Source organism: Cupressus sempervirens, chromosome 9 (assembly GCF_028749045.1).
Source record: "Cupressus sempervirens isolate cs-2001-9-10 chromosome 9, ASM2874904v1, whole genome shotgun sequence".
NCBI lineage: Eukaryota > Viridiplantae > Streptophyta > Pinopsida > Cupressales > Cupressaceae > Cupressus > Cupressus sempervirens.
The window spans coordinates 485,231,728-485,256,298 of NC_143126.1; the positions used below are offsets into that span (position 1 = coordinate 485,231,728).

The 24,571-nt window shown below is 33.5% G+C and overlaps 1 protein-coding gene across 2 annotated transcripts in view; it reads right to left on the reverse strand.

The window, feature by feature from the left end:
* Nucleotides 1–8,578: 8,578 nt before the first annotated feature.
* PDK (pyruvate dehydrogenase kinase) overlaps nucleotides 8,579–24,571 on the reverse strand; it is a 38,994-nt gene continuing 23,001 nt past the window's right edge. The window contains exons 2-6 of one of the 2 annotated variants that reach the window (XM_089800698.1): nucleotides 15,646–15,904; nucleotides 15,285–15,465; nucleotides 14,717–14,864; nucleotides 10,256–10,463; nucleotides 8,579–9,005 (exon numbers count right to left, since the gene is read on the reverse strand). In XM_089800698.1, coding sequence (XP_089656824.1) covers nucleotides 8,947–9,005; nucleotides 10,256–10,463; nucleotides 14,717–14,864; nucleotides 15,285–15,465; nucleotides 15,646–15,904 — 855 coding nt within the window. In that variant the 3' untranslated portion in view covers nucleotides 8,579–8,946. Of the gene's footprint in view, nucleotides 9,006–9,368; nucleotides 9,475–10,255; nucleotides 10,464–14,716; nucleotides 14,865–15,284; nucleotides 15,466–15,645; nucleotides 15,905–24,571 lie in introns of those variants that run through there. The other variant, XM_089800699.1, reaches the window with a different exon arrangement.

Here is a 24,571-nt window from a genome sequence, read left to right on the forward strand (position 1 = left end):
ATCAGAGTCAAATAAGGTGAGGTTACGCTTTAACAAACATTTTTTGCTAGGGTTGTTAAGACCCCTAGCATTCCAAGTTGTAATTGTCATTGCTCCTTGGGAAGGAACTTCCCCTTCCCATTGTGTAGTATATCAAGAATCTTAGTTTGATCCTTGACCTGTCTTGCAGCCTCTCTAAGTTCTTTTAGTGATTTTCTTCCCCTTTTCTGCTTTGATTTTCCATATATTGGAATCTTCGTTCCCTCCTAATTCACTACTATACCTATTCTTTCAAGATTTTGCTCTTTTATTACCTTTTCCGCAATAGTTGAATCCTCACCTTCCTGATTTTCTTCTGAGATTATTTCTTTTATCAATAACTTGCTGATCTGTTGGTCCTTGTCATTAATGGTTTGGATAAGCCTTGGGTCTTCGACCTCTTTGTTTCTATCTTCTTTGATAGGACTGCTCATTGTCATATTCCACCAGATTTCATCTATATTAGAGGAGTAAGGTGGCTCTCTTAGAGTAGAATCAGTATTTTCTGAGTTTAATGCAAACATATCCTATCCATTACTAGGGGTTTGCCAAAATTTGTAGCTTTTCTTTTTCCATTTTTTCCTAACTGTTATGTCACTCCACTGAGTGGAGTCTGCTGATGGGATGTTAACTTCTTGCTCTAGGTTTTCCTTTTGAGAGACTACTACTTGTAAGATTTCTATACTTTGCTCATCTCTCTTTTTTGTTCTTTGTTCGTCTTCCCTGATGAGATCCGTTTCTTTCTCATGCCTCTGATCCTTTATTTGAATTTTGCAGTTTCCTGATGTCTCCCCTGTTTCTGAGATTTTAATTTTCTTCCCTTTATGTTCCCTATGCATTTCTTCCGCTAATAGACTCTAATCTATTAGGTTATTTTGAATCAGAAGGGCTTCATGCAGAAACTTATTTAATTTAATAATGTTCAAGTCCATTTCCTCAATGGCCTCCTTTTCTAGTTGACAATCCATACAATTTTTGAATTTATTTAATGAGTGCTGATAGTTGATGTTATACTTCAAGTCAAGTTCCGTCATTCTTTCTGTAACCTTTCCATTGTCCATTGATTCTTCCTTACTTTCTGGTATGCTTTTCTCAGTAATATTTGCTGCTTTTTCTTCAATTAGACTTTCTCTGGGGCTTTTTGTCTCTATGATTGCCTCTTCCTTACTAATTTTTTGCCTGTCCTCTTTTTTAAGATTATGTGATCTTTGATGTTATTTTTAATATGTGATTTTGATAGGTTTGGGTCTATAATTTTGTTAATGTCTCCTACATATTCTTTGAAGGTTAGATTATAAATAGATTTGTTTGTAATGATCTTTTTGTTGACAGGATGGTTTTGATTTGTTTCAACCAAAACCCTAATTTTATTAGTTCTACTAAAATTATCTTCAAAACCTATTACTGTTCCTAATGAATTACCAATATTTTTAATAGTCGTTTCTTCCATTAGTTCTGATCGAATCTCTATGCTCTCCATCCATTTTATAGTTTCTGTATTTTTAATATGATTTTTATTTAAGTTTGGTTGCCAAGCTAGAAATTTAATATGATGGCCCTTGTAGAAAACATAATCTGATTGCATAATTTCCTCTTTATCTTGAGCATTTTGACATAGAATAAACCAAATAATTTCAGCAAATGAGTTGAGGCTACTTACCTTGTCACCCCAAATCTTTGAGATAATGCGCACCAGCCTGGATCTCTTCCTTGACGGACCGTTCCAATACATATAGATACCCTTATCTTCACAATCCTTCCATTTCCTTTCACTATGATAATTGCTGATGATAATTTCTTCACCTTTTGTGTTCTTGCCAATGAAACTTTGCTTTGAGTGTCTTTCCACTTTTTACTTATAGGTAGTTTGATCGATCTTCCAATGCAGTAGGATGTAGACTACTTTCTCCTTGAATGGGGTTCTAATCCGTAGAGTGCAATCATAATTCTGCTTTAGAGGAGCCAAAGGGCTTTTGGGTTTAGATATGTTTTCTTGCGCCCTCCCTAAAGGGATAGAATTGGCCTCAGAAATCATTCGTGGCTTTTCGAGCATCTTCATTTGAGAAATTTCATTCAATTTAGGGCTATGGTTAAGCTCAGGTTTCGACGCATATTTAGTTTTACTGTAAAATGCTTTTTGTTTTTGAAAATTTTCCTCAATTCCATTTTGACTATGCTAGAATTGTGTTTGCTTTCTCCTTTCGTGCATAGTTTGCCATCCGTCTTCTTTTTTATGGATCTAATTGTCACAAATCTCCATGTTTTGTTTGATGTGTTGCCAGACAAAAGTTTCAAATTTTTTTTTGCTTGCATCCCTGACATCACCTTGTTCATGACTTCGTTGTGAGAGGGCATCAAATTTATTATAGGTCGTTAGAGGAAGCTGTGAACTTGTCTTCTGTTGGAAAGCAATGAATCTCGATTTGGGGCGTTTGTCTTTCAATAGGTATTTTGTTGTTTTCGTCATGTTCATAGAGCAGAGCAACTTGAATTTTTTATTATAATATTCTAAATTTTAACAATTGTTATCTCCACTTTTAACTATTGTTTTTCTTTTTATATTTATTAGTTGTGATCTCCACATTAGTTCGTGTTGTGATCTATTCATTTAACTTTTGGTTTTTAAAATTGATTTAGATTTTAGTTTTTAAATTATTTTTTAAATGATTTTTCTTTTCTTTTTTTTGATCTGTAAGAGGCAGAAGCCAAGGTTAATTATTATTTATTTTGATTCATTATTTCAATTATTAGTTAATCTTGAGTAGATTCGAACCCAAGACCTCCCATTTAAGAGGCTCACAATTTACATTGTGTTGTAGGCTCTTGCCTAATTATTATTTTCATATTTGATAAATTGAATTTAAATAAATAAAATTCATTAATCTATTTAAAATATTTTAGTAAATATTATTTTATTTAAATTTAAAATTATTAATAATCTAATTCACATAAGATTATATCTTAAAAAATAATTATATTATCGAGCACCTATCGGCTTATCGTTGAAATCACAAATGCATGCAACTGCTAATTGATAAATTGAATTTAATTGTAAAATCTTGAAATTATTAAACACATTTCTTAAGTAATATTCAAATTTCCTAAATATTGTAAATTTTATATCTATGTTTTAATCTTCAACTTTTTTTTTTTGTATTTTCATTTTTAAAAAAAAAACTTATATTTACATTATTTAATGTTCATTCTATATTTTTCTCTTAAATCTCATCTCCTATCGACACGCTCGTTGCATGTACAAAAGCATGCGACTACTAGTTTATAGCTATTTATTTAAATTTAAAATTATTAATAATCTAATTCACATAATATTATATCTTAAAAAATAATTATATTATCGAGCACCTATCAGCTTATTGTTGAAATCACAAATGCATGCAACTGCTAATTGATAAATTGAATTTAATTGTAATATTCAAATTTCCTAAATATTGTAAATTTTATATCTGTCTTTTAATCTTCAACTTTTTTTTTATATTTTCATTTTAAAAAAAACTTATATTTACATTATTTAATGTTCATTCTATATTTTTCTCTTAAATCTCATCTCTTATCGACATGCTCGTTGCAAGTACAAAAGCATGCGACTACTAGTTTATAGCAATAATAGTGAGTAAAATTAATGTTATTATAAAAAAGTAAATGCAAAATATAAAATTTAAATCTTAATATTCTTCAATATAGTTTTATTTTATTTTCAGTATTTTATAATAATATGTTCAATTTTGTATTTTACATGTATTATCTAGAATATTTATATAAATATTAAATAGCAATAATTTAATATAAATATACTAGATTTATTTTATTTGCAAATTCAAACAATAAAAAGATTAAGATTTAAATTTTTACATTTAAAAAAATTAAAGAAATTAAAATTAAAATTTAGCAATTTCTATATTTGAAATTGTATTTGTAAATTTTAAACAATGAAAAGATTAACATATAGAATGATTATATAAAGAGTTCTTCCAATTGTTTTTCTCTTTTATATTTATTAATTTGAAATAACTCTACTTAAATATTGAATTTAATATTAAAAAAATTAACTCTTTCTTCCCTACCTCTATCTTCATCCCTAATTTTCTACTCTTTAAATTATCCAACTTGTTAATCAATAATCTCTTTATTTTTTTAAATTAATAAATAATTTCATAATATAATTATTTTCTAAAGTCTTTCCATTTTTATATAGAAATAGACAATACTTAATTTAATTAATTTGACATTGTACTCGTACAAAATATATTTTTGTAGACAAGAATGTTGAAGCTAATTGTTAGCTCACTATTCATGAATTATGTGAATTATCCATTTTTCTCTATTCTTGCATTGTTTTCTTTTAGCTTATTTATTTTTAATATTTCTTCTAATATAAGGTGATTTTGGTGCTTATATACTACGGCATCATCTTCTTTGATGCAAGTAAACTAGTTTTACATACTATCATCCAATTATCAATGTCATTGATGAAATAATTGAATTGAGATTATGATTACATACATTGTAGACATGTAGTGTTGTAATGTATGTTGATAGCTAGTAGTTTTTGAGCATCTAGATGTCATTTAATGTCTTAAATGAGAGCATGGCTAGCATTAGTTGTGGTGTAATTATATATAACTACTATAAAAAATTAAATTAGGGCATAAGCATTTATCTACTTATTACAAATCATAATGAAGAAAAAACATTATCTTTAAGAATTAGTTTGTGAAGCTTCTATTTGTATTAGACTAAAATTATTGTTAAGTTTCTTTATTATCACTTTGAATAAATGCTCATTGATTACAAATACTTCATTCATGGATCATTTGCAAAAGTGACTGACATTACTTTTCAAACTCTTTCTACTTATTTCCCACCAAACTGTAATTCCCAACTCGTTCTACTTATTCCTCACCCTTTTGTTATCCCTGCCATCTTCAATTTTCATCTAAACTAAAAATGCAAATGACATGAATTATGACGTGACGCGTGACACTTGAGTCTCTTGTTTAAAGAACAAGAAATATAGTTGTACTTCATTGGAACATAAAGACAAAAATGATAGGCTGATTGACGCTTATTAAAATAAAATACTTTCACTAAATATCCATATCCTCATATGCTACCCTCAATTAAGAAAGCCCTAAAATAATCAAGCTGTCAGAATTGCAATTAACTCAGTCCAGGCAGCCGACACGTTGCCCAATAAACATTTGTTACATACTTATCGGCAGCTTTTTTTCTGGTTTTTTCTTTATCAAAACTTCCATTTTTTCCCACGAAATTGGTTTGGGGCCAATTAAAATTAAGAAAATAATATGTTGTAAATGAATTAGAAAATAATATGTTGTAAATGAATTAATTCAAAAGTTTAGTTTGAATAATGTATTTGTGCTATGAAAAATTTAATAACAGTGGGCTGGGGGTCAAATGGGACATTCTCCCTTTTAGACAAGGACAGAATGTTGTTTAATGAAAAGGTTCTAGAATATATTTGATATTAAATTTTCGTAATAGTGTTTCTCAACAACAAAGAACTAAAATTGTCGAGAAGCTGATCAAACCATCTACATATCTTATTAGATTATCGGAAATGCATATCGACGAAAAAAATCCCATTGTCCAAAACACTGAATTCTTAATTAAATGAAAAGATTAACAAATAGCCTATACAAGAGTTTAAGATTTAATATTTCAGTGCCCTGCATAGTAATTAATTTGTCGAACAAGATAAACAATACGAAAGCATTAAGATGGATTTGAATAAATAGTGCAGAAGGCTTATAAATTCTAACGCCACAATCTTTTGGAAAGTCTATCAATTCTAGGTATAAGACGTTAAAATGTAACAGAAATAGGAAATGACGAGAAATGCCTCTCTAAATTTTGTTATTGAAACTTGCGCGCAATGAACTATTTTATTGTCAATGTTGTTTCCATCAAAATATAAAATAACGATTGAATGAAAAACTGGAATTGAGATCATCATATTCTTTGTTGAGAGTCGAGATCTCCCATTCTACCTCCCACGGTGCCAGGACCTCCTGTTCTCTGTCTCCCTATCTATTTGTCTTTCCTTCTCCAATATATATACACGAAAACGATGTACACCACAAAGCATGTAATCACTAAAAAAACAATTTATCAAAAGCTGGGCGAACAATCACTCAAAATAAATAAAAGTCAGCGAACAATCACTCAAAAAAATGGAATACAGCTAAATTGTTCAGGTACAGTCTTCAACACCTCATAAAGCTTAGTTTCATCTGGCCCAACCAGTTCAGATCGTTCCAAAACACGAGCACCTCAACATTGTACTAAAATATCAAATCTACGAACTCTCGATAAACTAATCTGGCGGTAAAACATCAATATTTAGTAATCTCTTGAGCTCCTAGGGCACCTTAAGACATTATCAAACCTCCCAAGCGTGTAGATCATAGCTCCTTTGCTCTCATCCAAACCTTGAATAACATGAACTACACCAGGGTGTCGTAACCTAGCTGTTCTAATTTTATGTATGGTTATAACAAATCACAATCAACCATATTTAATACAAGAAGCAAGAGCCATTCCATCCTGCGTATTCATTAGTCTAAATAGCATTTATACCCATTTCGAGTTAATGTTTTATTTATTTTACTAGCTTGTTGTCAATGTTGAAGCTTCCATAAAAACAAGACCTTCATGGAGCTCCAACGTGCAATTTTATATATTTAAATGTACGACAGATTCACAAGAAAGTCACTTAACAACATACTAGACCAGCCATTCCATACTTTAAAAATTATTGATGCCTAAACATATTTAAAAAAATTGCAAATGCATGAGCTGAAATGAAAATGGCAACTAACCTCTATTCTGAAAAGATCAATGCACACAAAATGAATCTCTCTTTGAACAGATCACAGAATTATAATTCTGAAAGACTGGTGATTAGAGATAAGAAAGGCTCAAAATGGATCTCTAACATAGTGACAGCTAAATATCTTTTAAGGAGTCGAAGCAAAGTGAAAATACCTCTGAAATAGTTCCAATGGAAATGGGGGTCAGGCTCTATTGTAAATAGTTCAATGTAATTAATTACAAGTTTCTATCTGAACAGAGCCGAGAAGTATTCCTGCTGGAAGATAACAATGACAAGGAAGATAATGATAAGGGAGTAAAATAAATCTCCAAAAGACTGAAGTACAAAATATCTTTTAAGATATTTGAAGCAATGTGGCAAACAATTTTCTAATTCAGATCTGCTCTGTTTGATTATCTTTTAGTATTCATACTTGATTCCAAAAGGAAATAAGAGTTGGTTCTAAAAGGTCTCTCAGAGAAACAATCAACATACATAATGAGTTAATAACTATAAAGATTACAAAACATAATAAATAAAATTATCATAGAGAACTTTTTTTAAGTTGTCTATTTTCCAAGTGAATATACTTGCTTAGCGAATTCCAAAAATCCAAGATAATTACAAATAATTGATACCTGGACAAATAAATACGATGTTGGACCCTTTGAAACAGACTTTGATTAGATATTGAATGCATTTTGCCATCAACTAATGGAATCATACTAGACAGGCTTCCTTTAAGATATATACAGAATAAATGAATTAAAATGTCAGCAATTATTTATTTAAGAGTAAGTGACACTTGCAATTTTACTGTACATCATGATGAAACGAAAAAACATTGGTCACAATGGAACTTCAGTACTATGGCAATATTGGCAAGACCATGGGGATTTGCACTTGATATCTTATAGTGACCCACAAAGATGTGTCCTTAATCCTCAAAGATGTGTAAAGCCACAACAATTACTTCTAAGCTTATTCTAGTTTCCAGTTCTTTTTATCGGGCTTCTTGATAAAGTAAAGCAATGTGGAGTCTAAAATAAATCTGCAAAAGACCAGAGACTAAAATTTCTTTTGAGGTATTTGAAAGAGTGTGGCAAAAAAAATTATGATTCAGATATGCTCTAGTTTAATTATCTTTTAGTAATTATAGTTGAATCCTTCAAAAGAAATAAGAGTTGGTTTTGAAAGATCTCTCTGAAAACAATCAATGTACATAATAACTACAAAGACTACAAAAATAATAATGAATAAAAATGATTAGAGAACTTTGTTTAAAAAATTAAACCATATGTTTTTCTAGTGAAAATCCTTGCCTAGAAAATTTCAAAATTCTCATAACACTACAAATAAGTGATACCTGGATGAGTGAATATGGCCTTGGAGCCTTTGGATAGCCTTGGATTACATGTTGAATGCATTTAACAATGGAATGATACTAGCCAGGCTTCTTTTAAGATATATAGAGAATAAATTAATTAAACTGTCTGGCAATTATATTTTTTAGGGTGTGCGACAGTTGACATGCAATTTTACAATATGCGATGAAACGAAAACACATGGGTCACAATAGAACCCGAGTACTTTGGTGATATTGGCAAGGCCATGTGCATTTTCTCTTGATTTCTTATGGTGCAAATTTGCAGCAAATTGTGGGAAAAAAAGACCATCCCTTACCCTCAATGATGTGTATGGCCACAATTAGTACTTCTAAGCTCATTCCATTTTTATTTTAACAGGCTACTTGATAAAGGGAAGCATGCCAAAACAAATTCCTGTAAACATTGATACCATGTCACATCTACAAATCATGAGATCTTTTCTGTTGTTCTTGACAATTGCATATTTGCTGTATAAAATAGCAAAATATACCAAGGATGGGGCATTTTTCATCACATCCCATGCCTGAATATACCAGATGAAACTCTTGTTTCTGTCCTGAAGCAAATCGGAATTGCAGTATCACAGCATGAGGCTTCCAAAACTGTCAACTAACTATTGACATTATTCCAAAAGTAACAGTGGAACAGTAAAACTCAGTCAGTAAACCATACGATATGTTGACAATTTCAGGGCAATGGCTCCTGCACATTTCCAAGTCTATTAAGATGCAAGTACGCATCTGTCCCTGCAATCAAACACATTGTGTTTCCAACATTTAGGATTCCCCAAAAAACAATTGCCTATCATTCCTTGACCTAATTCCAACCATTTTCTAGTGTGTTAGCAGAAAAACAACCACCATTTCAAGGCATTTCTCAACTGCTCTCAATTAAATTATGGATTAGTAATGTGTTATGTGAATAGCAGTAATATCCCCCAAATGAGTAGCCCTTAAATTTCTCGCATGTTTCAGGAAAGGGCAACCAAATACAAATCTGGGTGAATTCAATCTGACCTTTTTAATGCTGGATATTAAGTGGAAGTATGTTTTTAAGAGAACAAGGTCAAATTTTGAGGAAAAATACAAGGAGGAATCCACGTTTATTTACCTCTCCGTGGTAAGACCATAACCATGCAAGTTTTTCATATAGCTTGTTTGGGCTCAAAAGTTATGGTGCAGCAATCTAGAGCCAATAAATGTCAAAGATCTAGACCTGTTTTGTATAGACTTCAAATATGAGATGACTGTAATATTACAAAAGCCAAATCATATCCATAAGAAACATCTTAAAAGAGTCCTCACAAAAATATTAAGAGCATTTTAAAAATGCCAAATACTCTTCTTTGACAGAAATACAGAGCAGCAAAACCAGCCAAGGCCTCCATTAGGGAAATTCTACATACAATAAGAAATTCTGCCTCATCAATATATGGTTCAATACATTGTTGCATTATCAAATGAAATCACCTACTTCTTGTCCAGTTATCAATAAGAATTGACTGTTAATGCCTCTCTAATGGGAAAACCCAAGATAAGAATGGCCTTCAGCAAACGGTTGCTTATTAGTTATATAAAGAACTCTACTAAGGTGTGCTTAAATTTTTGTTTCTTATTCAGAGTTATATCAGAGTGTCAAAATGACATCCATTGACTTCACAACTAACTACCCTTGCACTCTCCTCACCAAACAAAACAAATCTCCAAGCAAAATTAATAAAAATAATCTTCAAGATTTTCCAAACTGTATAGTCTTTCAAAGATTGCAAAAACACATGCATACAAGTAAGTTTGAATTCTGGGAAATAATTAACAATTAATTCCAATATAATTTAGAAAATAACAGCAAAAGATGTGTTAACTTGTGCAAATAATTAAAAACATAGCTTATACTGACATATAATTTCGGATAGCGTTGTAGATTTTAAGTTTGAATGCAAAAGATATATAAGATTATTCAGAGAGGTGATATAAAAAAATTGTTCATGAGCACTTACCATAGCCTTCCATGGAAATGATCTGCAAATCACCTCCAAAGTATCTTGCATAAAGTCTACTAATGGGAAGGCCATAACCATAACCGGCCATAACAGAAGGTAGTTCTTGCATTTGCGCTTCATCTACAGGAGTCTGTGCAGTGCTGTAGAAATATGTCCAGATTTTTGGCAAACCGCTCCTAGGAATTCCACCACCTTCATCAGAAATCTGAAAAGACAAAATGAAATTGAGACACTATGATTGCTCCAACCACATATGATAGCAAGCAGATTAGAATGAAAGAGTCATATACTTCCAAACACATAAATAACTAACAAGCATAGGATTTTAAAAAAAAATTGCTTACACCTCTCCACGTAAGGTGATTGTTCGTCTATCAAATCCTTATATGACACGCATGCAAAGAAAGATCCCATATAGTGGTAGTGGAACCATGAAAGTGAACACTTGAATTTGCTATCATTAGCAATAAGATTTCTCTCACAAGTGGGCAGCTCTTCATTTTGTGTGAAAAATCAGAGTACTTTTGGTTTCATTCACTCACTAAGAAGGAACTGATTAGGGATGAATGCAGTAGACATCTTAGTCTACACCCATAGCTCACTCTATCTACTCTCTCAAGTACATTTAGTTACAAGGTCCTTCAAAAAATGGAAGCAAATATCCCAAGATGGAGAAGCTGCACCCTTGGAGGGTGAAGTGTTACGGATCAAAATTTTAACCCCAATTATTTTCTATACAAGGGTAGGTTCCCATGTATCTGCTAAGCTTATTTTGGCCAGCAGCCGCTGCTCAAATTTTTTAGCAGCTATTTGTGGAGCTGGTGGCTCCATGCTTAAGGATTTTGGCTGTTTTTTTTTCTGATCAATTAGCTTAAAAATTATTTTAATATGAAATCATTAATAAAAAGTGATTTAGAGAAAAAAGTGGACACATAAATGGAGGGAAAACAAATTGTGCAGCCACATCTTGTTTTTTCAATTAGCAGTGACTGCTTATTTCTAGCCACCCCTTTATTTCAATGCTTATTTTCATTTTATAAGCAGCGACTGCTCCACTAAAATTGGAGAAGATTCTGTTTTATCCTTTTCCTATCATTTAAAATGTGCATGGGAACACTAAAGCTGCTTAAAACTAAGCAGAAATTGGAGTTAAGTAGCCGCATGGGGACATGTGGTAAGCAATGCTTTATTATAATGGTTTATTAGCTTTTGGTATAGGATTTAGGATTCTATTTTTACTGAAGTTATGTTGATTTTAGACTATTTCTTTTTTTCATAATTGGACGTCAATATTATCCTCTTTCCATAAGGTGGTTGTAATTTTATAAGGATGCATTTCCCCCTCATTACATAACTAATTATGCAATCTTCAAAATTCATCTGTTTTTTTAGTTTTTCATAAAATGGTATTACAGCTTTAGGATACGTGATAGTGAATTGTCCTAGGCACTACTACCGGCAGTAACAGAACATAGGATCACTAGTGTGCACAAAATGAAGCCAAAAGGACATTGTATGGATTTGTTTATATTCAAAGGCGTAGATAAAGGTTTATTTATTTGATGATATTTTTGCATTAAAATCATCAGATTAGTCCTACAAACAACAGGATTGGCATCCACATTTGTTTATAAGGGTTTGCTGCTAAAATCAATTTTTAAAAAAGAGTTGCTACCTTTGTCTCCACAAATATCAAGGTTTTATGTTATGAAAATCACATGGGCTGAGAGTAAAAAGAATGTGTAATCTTTGGCTGGTTGGGTTCAATGATTCAGATTTGGCAAGTTTTGTTGATAAAATTTAAAAATAATCCACTTCTGGATGTTTTTCAGCCTTATCATATGTGCATTCACATAGACTAGTAAGAAGCAATAGCCAATAGCTCTTTCCTCATCAAAAATGGAATATTGAGAAGCAATGAAAGCATTGTGTGAGGTATCATGGCTTAGAAGGATGCTTTCAGATACAATGATGCCTCAAGCAAAGACTTCACCTTTTTTCTCTGAAACTCAATAGGTGCTCAAACTTGCCAAGAATCCAATCATCCACGGGCATAATAAACATGAGGAACTACTGTAGAAGATGGATTGGTTGTGCTGCAGTGTTGTCCTTCAAAAATTCAAAATGCAAAATCCTTACTAAGCCTATGAGCCCTGAAAATTTAAATAATTTGAGGATAAGCTTGGGGTATTTAACAGATTGACCATTAAGGGAGGATACTAAAGTAATTTTTACCTACAATAGTGAATTAGCTTTAGGGTAGACTTCAGGAATCTTCTTTGTTAAAGTCATGTGGACTTTAGGTTACTGTCTTTTGCTAAATTAGTTGCCAGTTTTGTCATCTTTGGATAAGGTTGTTTTGCTCCTTATGTCGTAGCTGATTATTTATGTAATCTAGGTTATCTTTCAATGTTCTGTTTTCGTAACATAAAGCATACAAAGAAACTTGATCTACAGTGATAAGTAACTAAAAAGCATCGTAGCCAATGACATTGAAAATGATGATACAGTTGATGCTAGAGTGGAGCTTCAGCTGTTGAATGACATATTATGATAATTTACTTTAGCTTAATTAAGCTTTTTATCATGCATTTCTCCATGAATTCATTTATAATCTTGAGATTGCACTTTAAGGTCAGTCACAACAAGGAAGCCACACCTCAAGAGTCTTCAAGGAGGGTATTAAAAAATAATCTCTAAAAAATAAGCTATTTACTTCTTAATTAATAATTACAAAAGGCTTACAGTTCTTTATATATTGCAGCTTGATACACACTCATGAAAGCATTTTCATAAACAGATGTACAGTCTGAGTTGGCCTAGTTGAGGAGAAATTGTGCTCTTGAAAGAGAGGTCGCAAGTTCAAATCCCACAAGGGGTAGGGTATATACACCTTGTTTGTAACACAGTTAGATGCTCCCTCAAGGAGTATAGGGTAGTCCCGTATTAGTGTCCCCATATGTAGACCCAAAACAAATGGCTATTATCATGGCCTATAAAAGGACCTTTTTTCTTCCCTTTTCTTCCACGAATTCACCAAAAGTTACTCTGATTTAGCTTCAAAAGCTACAACATTGCATGTTGGTTTTACAAATGAAGAAATGTACACAAAGGACGAGCCAAAAGAATAAGAGGCAAACCAAGCATCCCTGACTCATTTCATTAATGGGAAAAAATATATCATATAAACTTTACAACTCCCTTCGTGAAAGAAATGAATCATCATATATGATCTTTCCCCTTTCAGACCTTTTAAATATATTCTCGATATTATTTAATTATATTTTGGCCAAATACAGACAAATATCTTGGCTATATCAGTATTGTCTAACCAACTACAGAACTTTCTTAATACATGTTCTAAAAGGTTGTCAAGTCCATTGATTGAATGTGGTTAGATCTTTCTCTGACGCATTTTTTCATGAGTTTATAAATTGCAGCAGAGATGATGCTTGACAGACAAGCCACAAAATTAATTGACTAAATGTTGTGTCATTATTGAGGGTCATCTTTTGTTCTTGTAAAATAGCTCTTGATTGTCAAGAAACAGTAGAATTAAACATGAATTGGCAGATTTTGAACTCGAGATTAGTAATGAAAATCCAGATTTGAATCTTAAATAATATATCTAGTATCTACAGGTATTCTTCTGCACTTGGTAAATGTGTCCTGCACTTGTCCAACATAAGGAGGGTTTCCGTCTCACATTTCCCTCGGTCCACAAAATTTGGCTCTCCAGCAGCAAAGAGTGAGAATATCTAGAACCTCGGTGTCTTAAGTTCCTTGGTCAGTTTCATCTCATGGGTGTAGTGGACTGTAGACATGTGGCCCGATAGTTGCGTGTTCCCTACCCTAATTGTTTTACTTTTTGTTTGTTCCTCATTTTGGTTCTTGTGGTTTTGAATTGCATCAGCCTTTGGCTCTGCTAATTTAGTTGTAGGCATATGCTGTTGTAAAAGTATTTTGTATATTTTCTCTAATGTGAGGGTCCCAATACAACCAAACCCTTCGTATATCATCCAAACAAAATGGCTACAAGTACAAGTTCTTGCTCTTTCAGTCTTGGCCCTTGACTACTTCTGAAGCAAATAAGTTCCTCAGGCATCATTTAAGCATCTTATTTGGCTCATTTCAGATATGGTTTCTACTGATCAAGTATGTTATTAGTTCAGTATTACACTGAACAGCACAGGACAAAATATAAGTAAATATCAATGTCAAAGTTGAAAAATCGGTCTAATTCAACAATAGAAATTCAAATACATTCTTTGGTCATCAGACAAACCACAAGTGAGTTTCCCCAGTTTTCCGAAAATCCAAATGAAAAGGGTGATTTTATTTTCTTAGTTAATATCTAACTGCAGTAAACAGAACAAACAATGCATAGAAATCTTGTAAGAATATTCAAAAGCAGAAAGGCAGTAATATGCTAGAATATCCACTGATGAAGTCACTCACCTTGATTGTGACATCCTCAAGTCCATCAGCAACCACAACCCTAACCGGTTGGCAATCTTGATCAGAATCAATATATCGTTCTTGAACTGCTCGCAAAGAATTCTTTACCAATTCAAACACCATGTGATGCAAATGTGTTGGCACATATCTGTTAATCATAACCATCAACATAAAGGCAGGTACCATAATTAAGGAAAAAGGAAGAAGAGTTTCTCTAAGCGTACATGTTAGCCACCACTACTTCCGTCCTTTCCTAGTCTAATCAGAAGTTTTTTGCAATTCTTGCCTAATCAAGGAAGGCACTGTGGTTGACGGTTGAAACTAATTTTCTAAAATCATCAAAACAAACAATACCAAATTGAAGTTTTGGGGAGGATTTGAAGAGCATCACAGCTTTAACCTTTTTTAACAGATTCTGTAAACCCTGTATCTTTAATCTTATAGTGGAGCTTATCAATAACATTCAATTGTATTAATGCATTCTATATCTATATAAATAGTTTTCAAATATATCATTACCATCCCTGGTGATTCGTTTACTATACATAAAAATGTGATGCAAACTTACGCAAATGTGAAGCTTGGATCCCCATAAACATGAACTTCTGGAGAAGTGCCATATGTCCGCATGCATGCACATCTTGCATCATCAATGGCATTCTGTGCTACTTTAACAGGTGATACTTTTGTGCATATAAGGCCTACATACCCTGGTGGAGGTTTTGGGTCATGCAAAGCAACATGCTGACCTGCAAATTCAGAATAAAATAATCCACTTAATGTTTCATATATGAAGAAAAATAATATGCTATTTTGTATCCTGATTCATATTTATCTCACACAGAATAACCATCCAATATCAAAAAGGAAAATTAAAAACTTTCAATTGTTCTCTGACAATTTTGTTCCTTTAATGAAAGAGTACAGACCTATGAGCATACGAATGCCAATACGAGACATGTAAAATCGATCCAGAAATTGATGTATTTCTGGAAGCTCATTCAATCCTTGTTTACGCCCCAGGGCTTGCTTCAACTTGTGAATACCAACAGCCATTGTTGGCATCACATTGTTGTGGCGCATCTTAATTTGATCAATCAACTTTGTAAACTTCAACTCATCCTTTGAATCTCGTACATCTGGGAAAGTACGCAAATCCCTAAACGAATCAACGTACCAATCACGGACCTACCATTAGAAAAAAGACATGTGAGGCCTGAATTAATATACACAATTCTTACTCTCAAAATCTAGTTTGAAAATCATACTTCAACACAGGTGTCTACTTGCAACAAAATCAAAACAATTACCAAATGTGAAGCCATTAGAGTTCAACTAAAGAAGCATGTTAGAAACTGAGCAACTTTCTGTTGTCAAATCTGAAATAATGAAAAGATAAACTCGACTGATAATTTAAGGGTTAAAGCATTTTCTATACAATTGAAAATCAAATTCCAATGAAACAATTATCCAGAGTCATATGTTGATTAAAATAAACAGTTCCTGGGGGTCTTCACAAATGACAATAATCAGCCAGAGTTATAAGAATTGGCGACCGAGAAGATTATGTGCAGTCAGTAACTAATATGTATAATGATTAGCCACAGCCAAGGGCTTGTGTAAGACACAGCATTTTTGTTATTGTTCCAAATTCACCACTGTTAGTGAGATCTTTTAGTTTTCAATGTCAACAATTAAAATAATAGCTTTACTACAAATCACAGTCATGCCAAAATAACAAAAACACAAATCTGGGGGAAACCCCTAGCGTGCACGGTAGACGGATAGGCTTGAAGTCATGGGTCAACCCCATGGTCTCAGGTTTGATTCTGCCTCCAGGTTTTACCACTGAGAGTGGCTTGCGTGCTGTTGCTTTCACCCATGGGGGACTAGTCTCGCCCTAAGCTCACATTGGAAATAACTAACTATTATAAAACTTCATTTCCTTCTGAATAGAGACCAAGGATATTGATATTCAATGGGAATATTAATGTCTTTGTCCTTAAGGTAATTAAGTATAGATCATCTAATGCTAGAGCTCATGACATTTAAAGTCATCTTCTATTTTGCATGTTTGGTAGACAAGAACATTAAGGTTGAGATGGCTAATGTTTCTCCCATAATGGAAGAGGAAACAAAGTTAAAAAATCTTAACTATTCCGAAGGAGTAATCCACGTAATACTTCTCCATCTCAAATTTGATCTATATAAAGAATATAGATCAAATTTGAGATGGAGAAGTATTAGTTTACAAGTATTGGAATATATGAGCCACCTTTTGCCATCTCGCATAAAAAGGTGAAATATCAAAAAATTAAATATATAAGATCATCCCTCACAGAACTCTTCTCCCCAGGTTCACTTTGTTTTTCTTTATTTTAAAACATTAACCTATTATTGTGGGATTTTGTCACATTTCTTCAGACTTCTCTTTCCTTACATTTCCCAGGTCTTTCAGACTATTTATCTCAGTAAGTATGAATTTACAACATGTTTTGACTTGGGGCTCAGAACTTTTTGTAGTGTTGTTTCTTTTCCCGGCATTATCGAGACATCATGATGAAGCACAATGTTGGATTTTTCATTTCCTTCACCGCTCTTCAAACTTAATCCTCCAAGAGACCAAAAGAACATCACTTGTCACCAGAAGTTTGATTTGAAGTTTCAAACGTATACTCAGGCTCAGATTTGCTGGGCTACATCTTTGTGATCATTAATTTAAACTTGCATTTACTTATTATCTCTTTTGATCCTTGTGTCTTCCAGAAGATGAACCTTAATGGTACCTAATGTTCAGTAATGGACAGGGTTTCTCAATAAGGCAAACAGCTGTAGCTCTGATTAAATTCATTAGATTGGATGTCTTCAATCCTGATTAATTAGATTAGATTGGATGTCTGACCTTCAAAGTCCGGTTCAATTCTGTCCAAAGTCTGGTTGTTGTCAAATTCTCCCCAAATTTGCCTGCAAGGCCATAGATTCACTGCAAATTCTGTCAGAGGAATCTGGGCAGAATTTGGAGCAAATTTTGAAGAGTTTGCTGCCCAGCAGCCAAACCCGAGCTGAATTTGGTCTCATTGTTTTTACTTTTTTAAAGTGTTTTTTGCCTAATTTAGTTTATTTGTTCCTCCCAACCCTAAAAGTGACCACTAAAAAAGCCAAAAAAGATGGTTTATATGTCATTTATGCATTTATGAGTGAACTAGAAGACTTGCTTATGGAGGAAATCCAAATTGACAATTGGTTAAGTCCAAACTGACGATTATAGAGAAATTTCTTGTAAAAAACTATAATATATTCTTTGAGTCCAGGGCTTAAAATCTAAATCTCAAATTTTGATGTATCTTGTTAGAAATCCTCTAACCAAAATTTAAAAAATCCAGATAACTGCACTTATCTTTTCCTTTCATTCTTAAACGGTCCCTTAATATGGAAATATGTCCCATGCATGCGACCAAGCAAGTGGATGACATTGTATGTATGGCTAAATGATGCCATTAATATCCTATTATATTGAAACATAGCTATGGTGGTTTATTTTTCTATGTTGCTTTACTATTAGTAGAGTGCTGTATGGACTTATTTGTTGTTGTACATACACACATATATAATTAGAAAAACATATGTTTTGGTATGGACAGACCCAAAATAAATCCAAATCCAACCCAAAAACTATTTGGACGAATTTCAAAACTAAATCTCAAACCTGCACCCGTACCAGAATCCAAACCGGCAACTTAGCTTTTGCTAGTGTGCAAAGATGATTTTGTTACAAAATGAGTGAGAAAGCACTCTAGTGAGCAGACATAATGCTGTCTTTATTATCTGTATGCATGAAGCTATTGGCATGTTTATTTATTTTTTAACATCATCTTCTACTGCACATAGAAGGTTTAGACCGTGGACAGGCATTTAAATAGAATAATCAAAGTTGCACAGTAATGGGGATACTTGGGTACTTTGGGTACAGGTATGGGTACAACTATTTTTCACAACAAGGGACGGGGTTACGTGAGCAAGCCTAATTTTTTTGTAATACAATTTTTTCATATTTTATAGAAAATCTGAAACTGAGTCAAAAGTCATGACATTGAGCTTTCAAAACAAGAACTCTGAATATATGGGTCATGAGTCATAATATATATGCTGAATATAAAAAAAACTTCAAATATGAACAAGATCATAAATCATATTGCGACAATTGCCAATGAAAATCTTTTAGTTCTAACTTGAACAGTGAAAATCAGGAAAACTTTTGTAGTTTACTGTTAGTCATTAATGTATCAAAGTTAGAACTTGTAAAATCTGGATAAACGGAGCAATCGAAATGATTACTGCACTAACAATGAATTCTTAAATAGAGTTTGTAGACACTAATTGCATAGACTAAAAATTTATTTAACTATGAAAAACTAAAAAAGAAAGCCTAAATGACCATTAACTAAGGTTCTAGAAGAATGAGCTAAATATGATGAGATGCTAAAAATATTCTAATACTCTCAAATATATTTTGCCTGGCACTCCTGCAATACCGCCACTTTCTTGGAAAAGGCCAAGCACATTTCAGCATTCAGACATCATCTTATATCTTCTGAAGTATCTTTTCCAGAAACTGTTAATTCCTTTTTTGCTGAAGAATAAAATTACTTTCAAATCCTCTTTTTGAATTTTTTATTACTAGTTGCTCATACCCATCTAAGGGTGTTGGAGCATTTCCCTTTCCTTGATTGGGATTGGTACTACAGTTGACAAGCCCCTTCCTTTGGGGGACGTGCTGATGAGGTCTGATCAATCTTATAACAATTAAAAAGATTTTAATTCAGAAAATTGGACAGCAGCTAAAAAAAAAAACAGCTTTGAAGAAGGTTGAGGACCATTACAAGATGACACCCAACTTGTGATAAGCAGGGATAGCTGGGTTTTGCGCGTTTGATTATTTCTGCCTCTCATCTGCAGATGTCCCTTATTTCTTGAAGGGCCTTATTTGTTATTACTTAATCACATTGTAGATGATGCCTGGTGCATGCAAGCTCATGAGAAGTTTGAATGAATTTATTTCTAAATCTTAACATGGAGATAAGAGGGATTCTCTTTCCTCGGACATGTATTTCAAAGACACCCAATCAAGTTAATATTCAACTTATTTTGTTATTGTGAATACAATTATACAAGTGTTAAGGAATAACTAGTTATCTTAAGGAAGGATCATTTTAATTCTCTTTCCATTTCCGTATATATGGACAATGCAAACATAACAATATAGAGGTAAGAATGGAAGAAAACCTCTGCAAAGCTTGATAACAGGAATTTACTTTTCAGCACATTGGTTACCAACTACGTTATTGGGTTCGGACCTAGAGCTTGGGTCCCAAACCGGTTTCGTCCGGGTCTGGATTTGAGCTCAGGTCTGGACAAGGTCCCTAATTGGGATTGGAGGTCCACACGGTTTCGTGCAAGCGGACCCACAGTCCAATCAGGGACCTTGCCCGGACCCACCGCAGACCCGAGCAAATCTGGGCGGACCCGTGACACGTGGGGCCATAAAGTGATCCAAAAAACAATAAAATATGCACTTTTTATAATTTCGTTGTTTTTAACCCTAAAGGAAGGCAAATAAGACACTTTTCATTCATCTAATCTCTCATTTACTTCCTCATTTTGCTCTCATTTTGGTGTGGTCATTTTGCAACTTTGAAGAGAAGGTTGTAGAGATTGTTTGTGGAGACTCAAATCCTTCCAATAATCAGTGTTGAGTATTCTAAGTATGCATTTGATCCTTCTTTTTGCCTCTTTCATAGTTTGTTTTTAGTTTTTTTATTGTTCTAAAATTTTATCAAGTTTTGTATAAGTTCTAAAATTTTTAATTATTTTTGTTATAGATTGCCAGAGTCATAGAATGAGTAGTCAAAGTTCACTGGGTGGGGAGGGATCCCAAAGATTTAAAATTGATAAAAGTTCTTTTTTGTGGAAGTATACAACAAGAATTGAGCAATGTGTTGAAGGGGGAGGGTATATATGGAAATGCAATTTTCGCCAAATCCAATATAGAAGCTCATATCACCAGGTTAAACATCATTTCATAGGCCCACTAGGTCAAGGGATTAGCATGTGTGAGGGGCCCTAGATGAAGGCAAAAAGGGGTTGTTGACTTCTCAAATAGCAGGCATGTTAAAAGAACAACAAAAGGCTGATAGGTTAGTGTAAAAGGAGAAAAAGGATAGATGAAAGTAAAAACCAGCAACGCCACCCTCTCAAACAACTACTAGACAACATCCCTTCCTACCTACCCCATCTACGAATGAAGATGAAATAGAAACACCCCATCTCACAAGTGAGGCCCATTAGATAAGGCATTTTAAAATGAATTGAGAGAAATTGCTAACATAAAGGTTGGGCGTTGCCTCATTTTGAATGGTGTTTCATTCAATCTAGTGAGATCACCTTATTGGAGAGAGATGATGCAAGCAATAAATGAAGCACCTCGTGGTTACCAAGCCCCTGGATATGAAAAGTTGAGAACCATCATATTGCATAATGAGAGAAAGAATGTAGAAAACCTCCTCAAACCAACAAGAGATTCTTGGATTCAAACAGGGTTGAGCATTGTCTCTGATGGATGGAAAGATTGTAAAAACCATCCATTAATAAATGTGATTGCTATTTGCCCCAAGGGGGAAATGTTTTGGAGGGGAGTATTGTGAAGGGCAGGTAGAGGATGCAAATTTTATGGACCAGATTCTCATTGAATCCATAGAGTCCATGGGAGTTGACAATGTTGTCCAAGTAAAATGAACAATGCTAAAGTTTGTAAGGCTACAAGTGCTTTGGTAGAAGCACGATATGATCATATCTTTTGGACATCATGCACCGTCCACTCCTTGAACTTGGTGATGAAAGCAATTGGTACCCATATTGAATGGGTGTAAAAAGATCCAAATGTTTGTGACAAACCACCATATGTCACAAGCAATTTTCAAAACTTTCTCCCACTTGGAATTATTGAAGGTAAATTTTAAACTTTATTTAGTCCATACTTTACATAATTGAATAAACTATTTTTAACTTTTTACTTTTTTGTGTTGTTTACATATTTGATATTTAAAATGTGTTATTATATTAACTTACAATTTGAATTAAAATGGTAATAGGTTGCTGAAACAAGGTTTGCTTCACACACAATCATCCTTAGACAACTTGTGAGGGTGAAAGAAGCATTGTCCCAAATGGTTATTAGCAACAAATGAGATGGATGGAAGCAAATCAATACAGAAAGAGCTAAAACTGTAAAGGATATGATCTTGAGTGATGATTTTTGGAATAGGGTGGAATATGTATTAGAACTAACCGAGCCCATCATGTTTATGCTTCAGTTTGCCAACTCTGATAAGCCTTGTTGGAGGGATATAAATGATGCCATGGACTCCATGCTAGAAAGAATGAAATTGATAAATCTAAATTTTTATACAATACTTTATCCTTGTTTATTGAGAGATTTTGATTTTTAATTTTAATTAAGTTATTAACACTACATCAAGATAACTTACATGTACATCATCTGACATCCCAGGGCATTCAGAGGAGAGAGCAGGATCCTGAGGAAACCTTGTACAATCAGGTGAAAAAAATTGTTCTACATCGCTAGAACAAGATGACTACATCTTTACACCCCCAAGTATTATAACGGTGAGATAATTTGTATTCCTGGTAAAGTGGCACCATGTAGAGATCCCGAGGTTGCTAGTGGGTATAAGAGGGCATTTAATATGCTCTTTAGTGATCTTGATGTGGCATCGAATGTTAGGAGAGAGTTTGTAGATTTTGTCTCAAGAAAAAACGCAGACCCTAATGCAATCAATGACCAAAGTAGAATGGATGCCATTAGATGGTGGTACTTACATGGGCAAAGTTACATGTACCTCCAACCTCTTGCCATTTAGATCTTCTCACAAGTAAGTATTTAAGATTTTCTTTTCTTTTCTTATGGCCACTTAGCTTGTAGAATTAGCACTCTTAAATTCCTATTATATTGTAAATTAAAATTTCTATATTTTTAAAATTTTGTTGGTTGTCTCTCTAAGTTGCAAGCTCTTTTGCTATTGAGTGAAATTGGAAATGTATAACTCCTTTATCCACTCTGTGAAGCATAACCAGTTGGGTTCAAAGAAAGAAGAGGACTTGGTATTTATTCACAACAACTGGCGCCTCCTGTCAAGCAAGGATCCAAGATATAGGAAGGGGCCAGAGAAGTTGTGGGATGTATTACCCAAGACTTCTGACTTGGATATGAACGTTCAGGATATATCTAGAATTGCCTTGCTAGATGTTGAGGACAAGGAGGATGTGGCTGCATCTAGGGCTAGTGGAAGCGGTTTGGGTTTCAATGTTGAGGAAAATGAAATATATGAGGATGAAGCCATTGATCCCTCATATTTTGACGACCCATTTGACCCTTGAAGGGCATTTGCATCTTTGATACTATGAGTCTATGATCATTGATAAACTATTAAACATTTTTCATTGACTCATTTATCACCATGTTTCATTCTTTATTATCTATCAATCTGATGAAGTAGTCTATGTTTTGAAATTTCATTTTGCATTTTAGTAATTCAATGTATGATTTTATTTACAACATTAACATAGATTAATGAGTGAGTGTGTAAAGTTTGTCTTTGACATTTGGCATTGATCAATAATCAAGTAACATTGGGTTATATTTTACTTGAAACCGAAAAAATATGGAATATAGAGTAGTTTTAAGTTTTGCGAAACCTTCAAACTTGGCAAATAATGACATACATCATGATTTTATTAAAGTTCATGACAAGAATCCAAGGTTTTTGGGGAAATCTCAAAACCCTAAATGTGGTTCACATTGCAAGCAGCCATTGAAACATCCTTTGCCTTCGTTGTGAAGAACTAGTGGAGAAACGAACAAGTCTGGGAAAATTTGCATCAACAACCCTCATGCAAAGTTAAGGTATGCAATGAAGACATCAAATGCATTTTCAGCTCTTAATGAGCTCATTGGTTTGGAACATGCTAATATCCAACGGATAAATTTCAATCATAAGAGCAGCATTAAAAATCCAGGCGCGACTATTACAAATAATCCAGAGAAATCCTTAGAAAGGCTAGAGTTGCAGCCAGTGGTAAAATCCATTATAAATAAATGTGCTAGGGCGACTCTAGATTCAAACCATGACATTCCGGCCCAATTCTCACCAGTTCGGTACAAGGCAGTAAGCGTCTGACAAACCCTCAAATCTTTGAAAGTGAGGATTTCCCCCATTTAGTAAATTTTTCTACTAGGAAAGTATTTCGACCTAATATAATATTCTCTACTAAAAGTCTTGACAAACAATTATGTATTTCTTGTCTTACAAAATATGCTACCATTATAGATTTCCAATGTATCATCAACAAATAGGTTTTCTAATTGATCCCAATGCAATTTCCCACAATACCCATGGAGCACATTTTCGTAAGTCTGATACCTCAATTTCCAACCCATCAAATAACCCCCCTAACACATATATCCCCCCTCACCGAAGGGATTTTTTTCCCAAATCTCCTCGGCTGCCCCCCTCTCATCCCCAAACGGCTCCTCACTCCAATATTAATATAATGAAGGGAAAGGTCCCGATTATCAGCAACCAGGACAGCGAAGATCGTTGGCAAGATTGTTAGAATATTGGTGTATTTGCATTTTGGAATGGGCCAAAACACGAATTGATCAATTTCATTAAATGGCTAAAGGATTTCTAGCAAAATCGAGTAAGTATCTATCACCATTCAGATAGACTAGTTTACATTCACTGCATTGATGAATATGTCAAAAAAGATTTCCTTTTT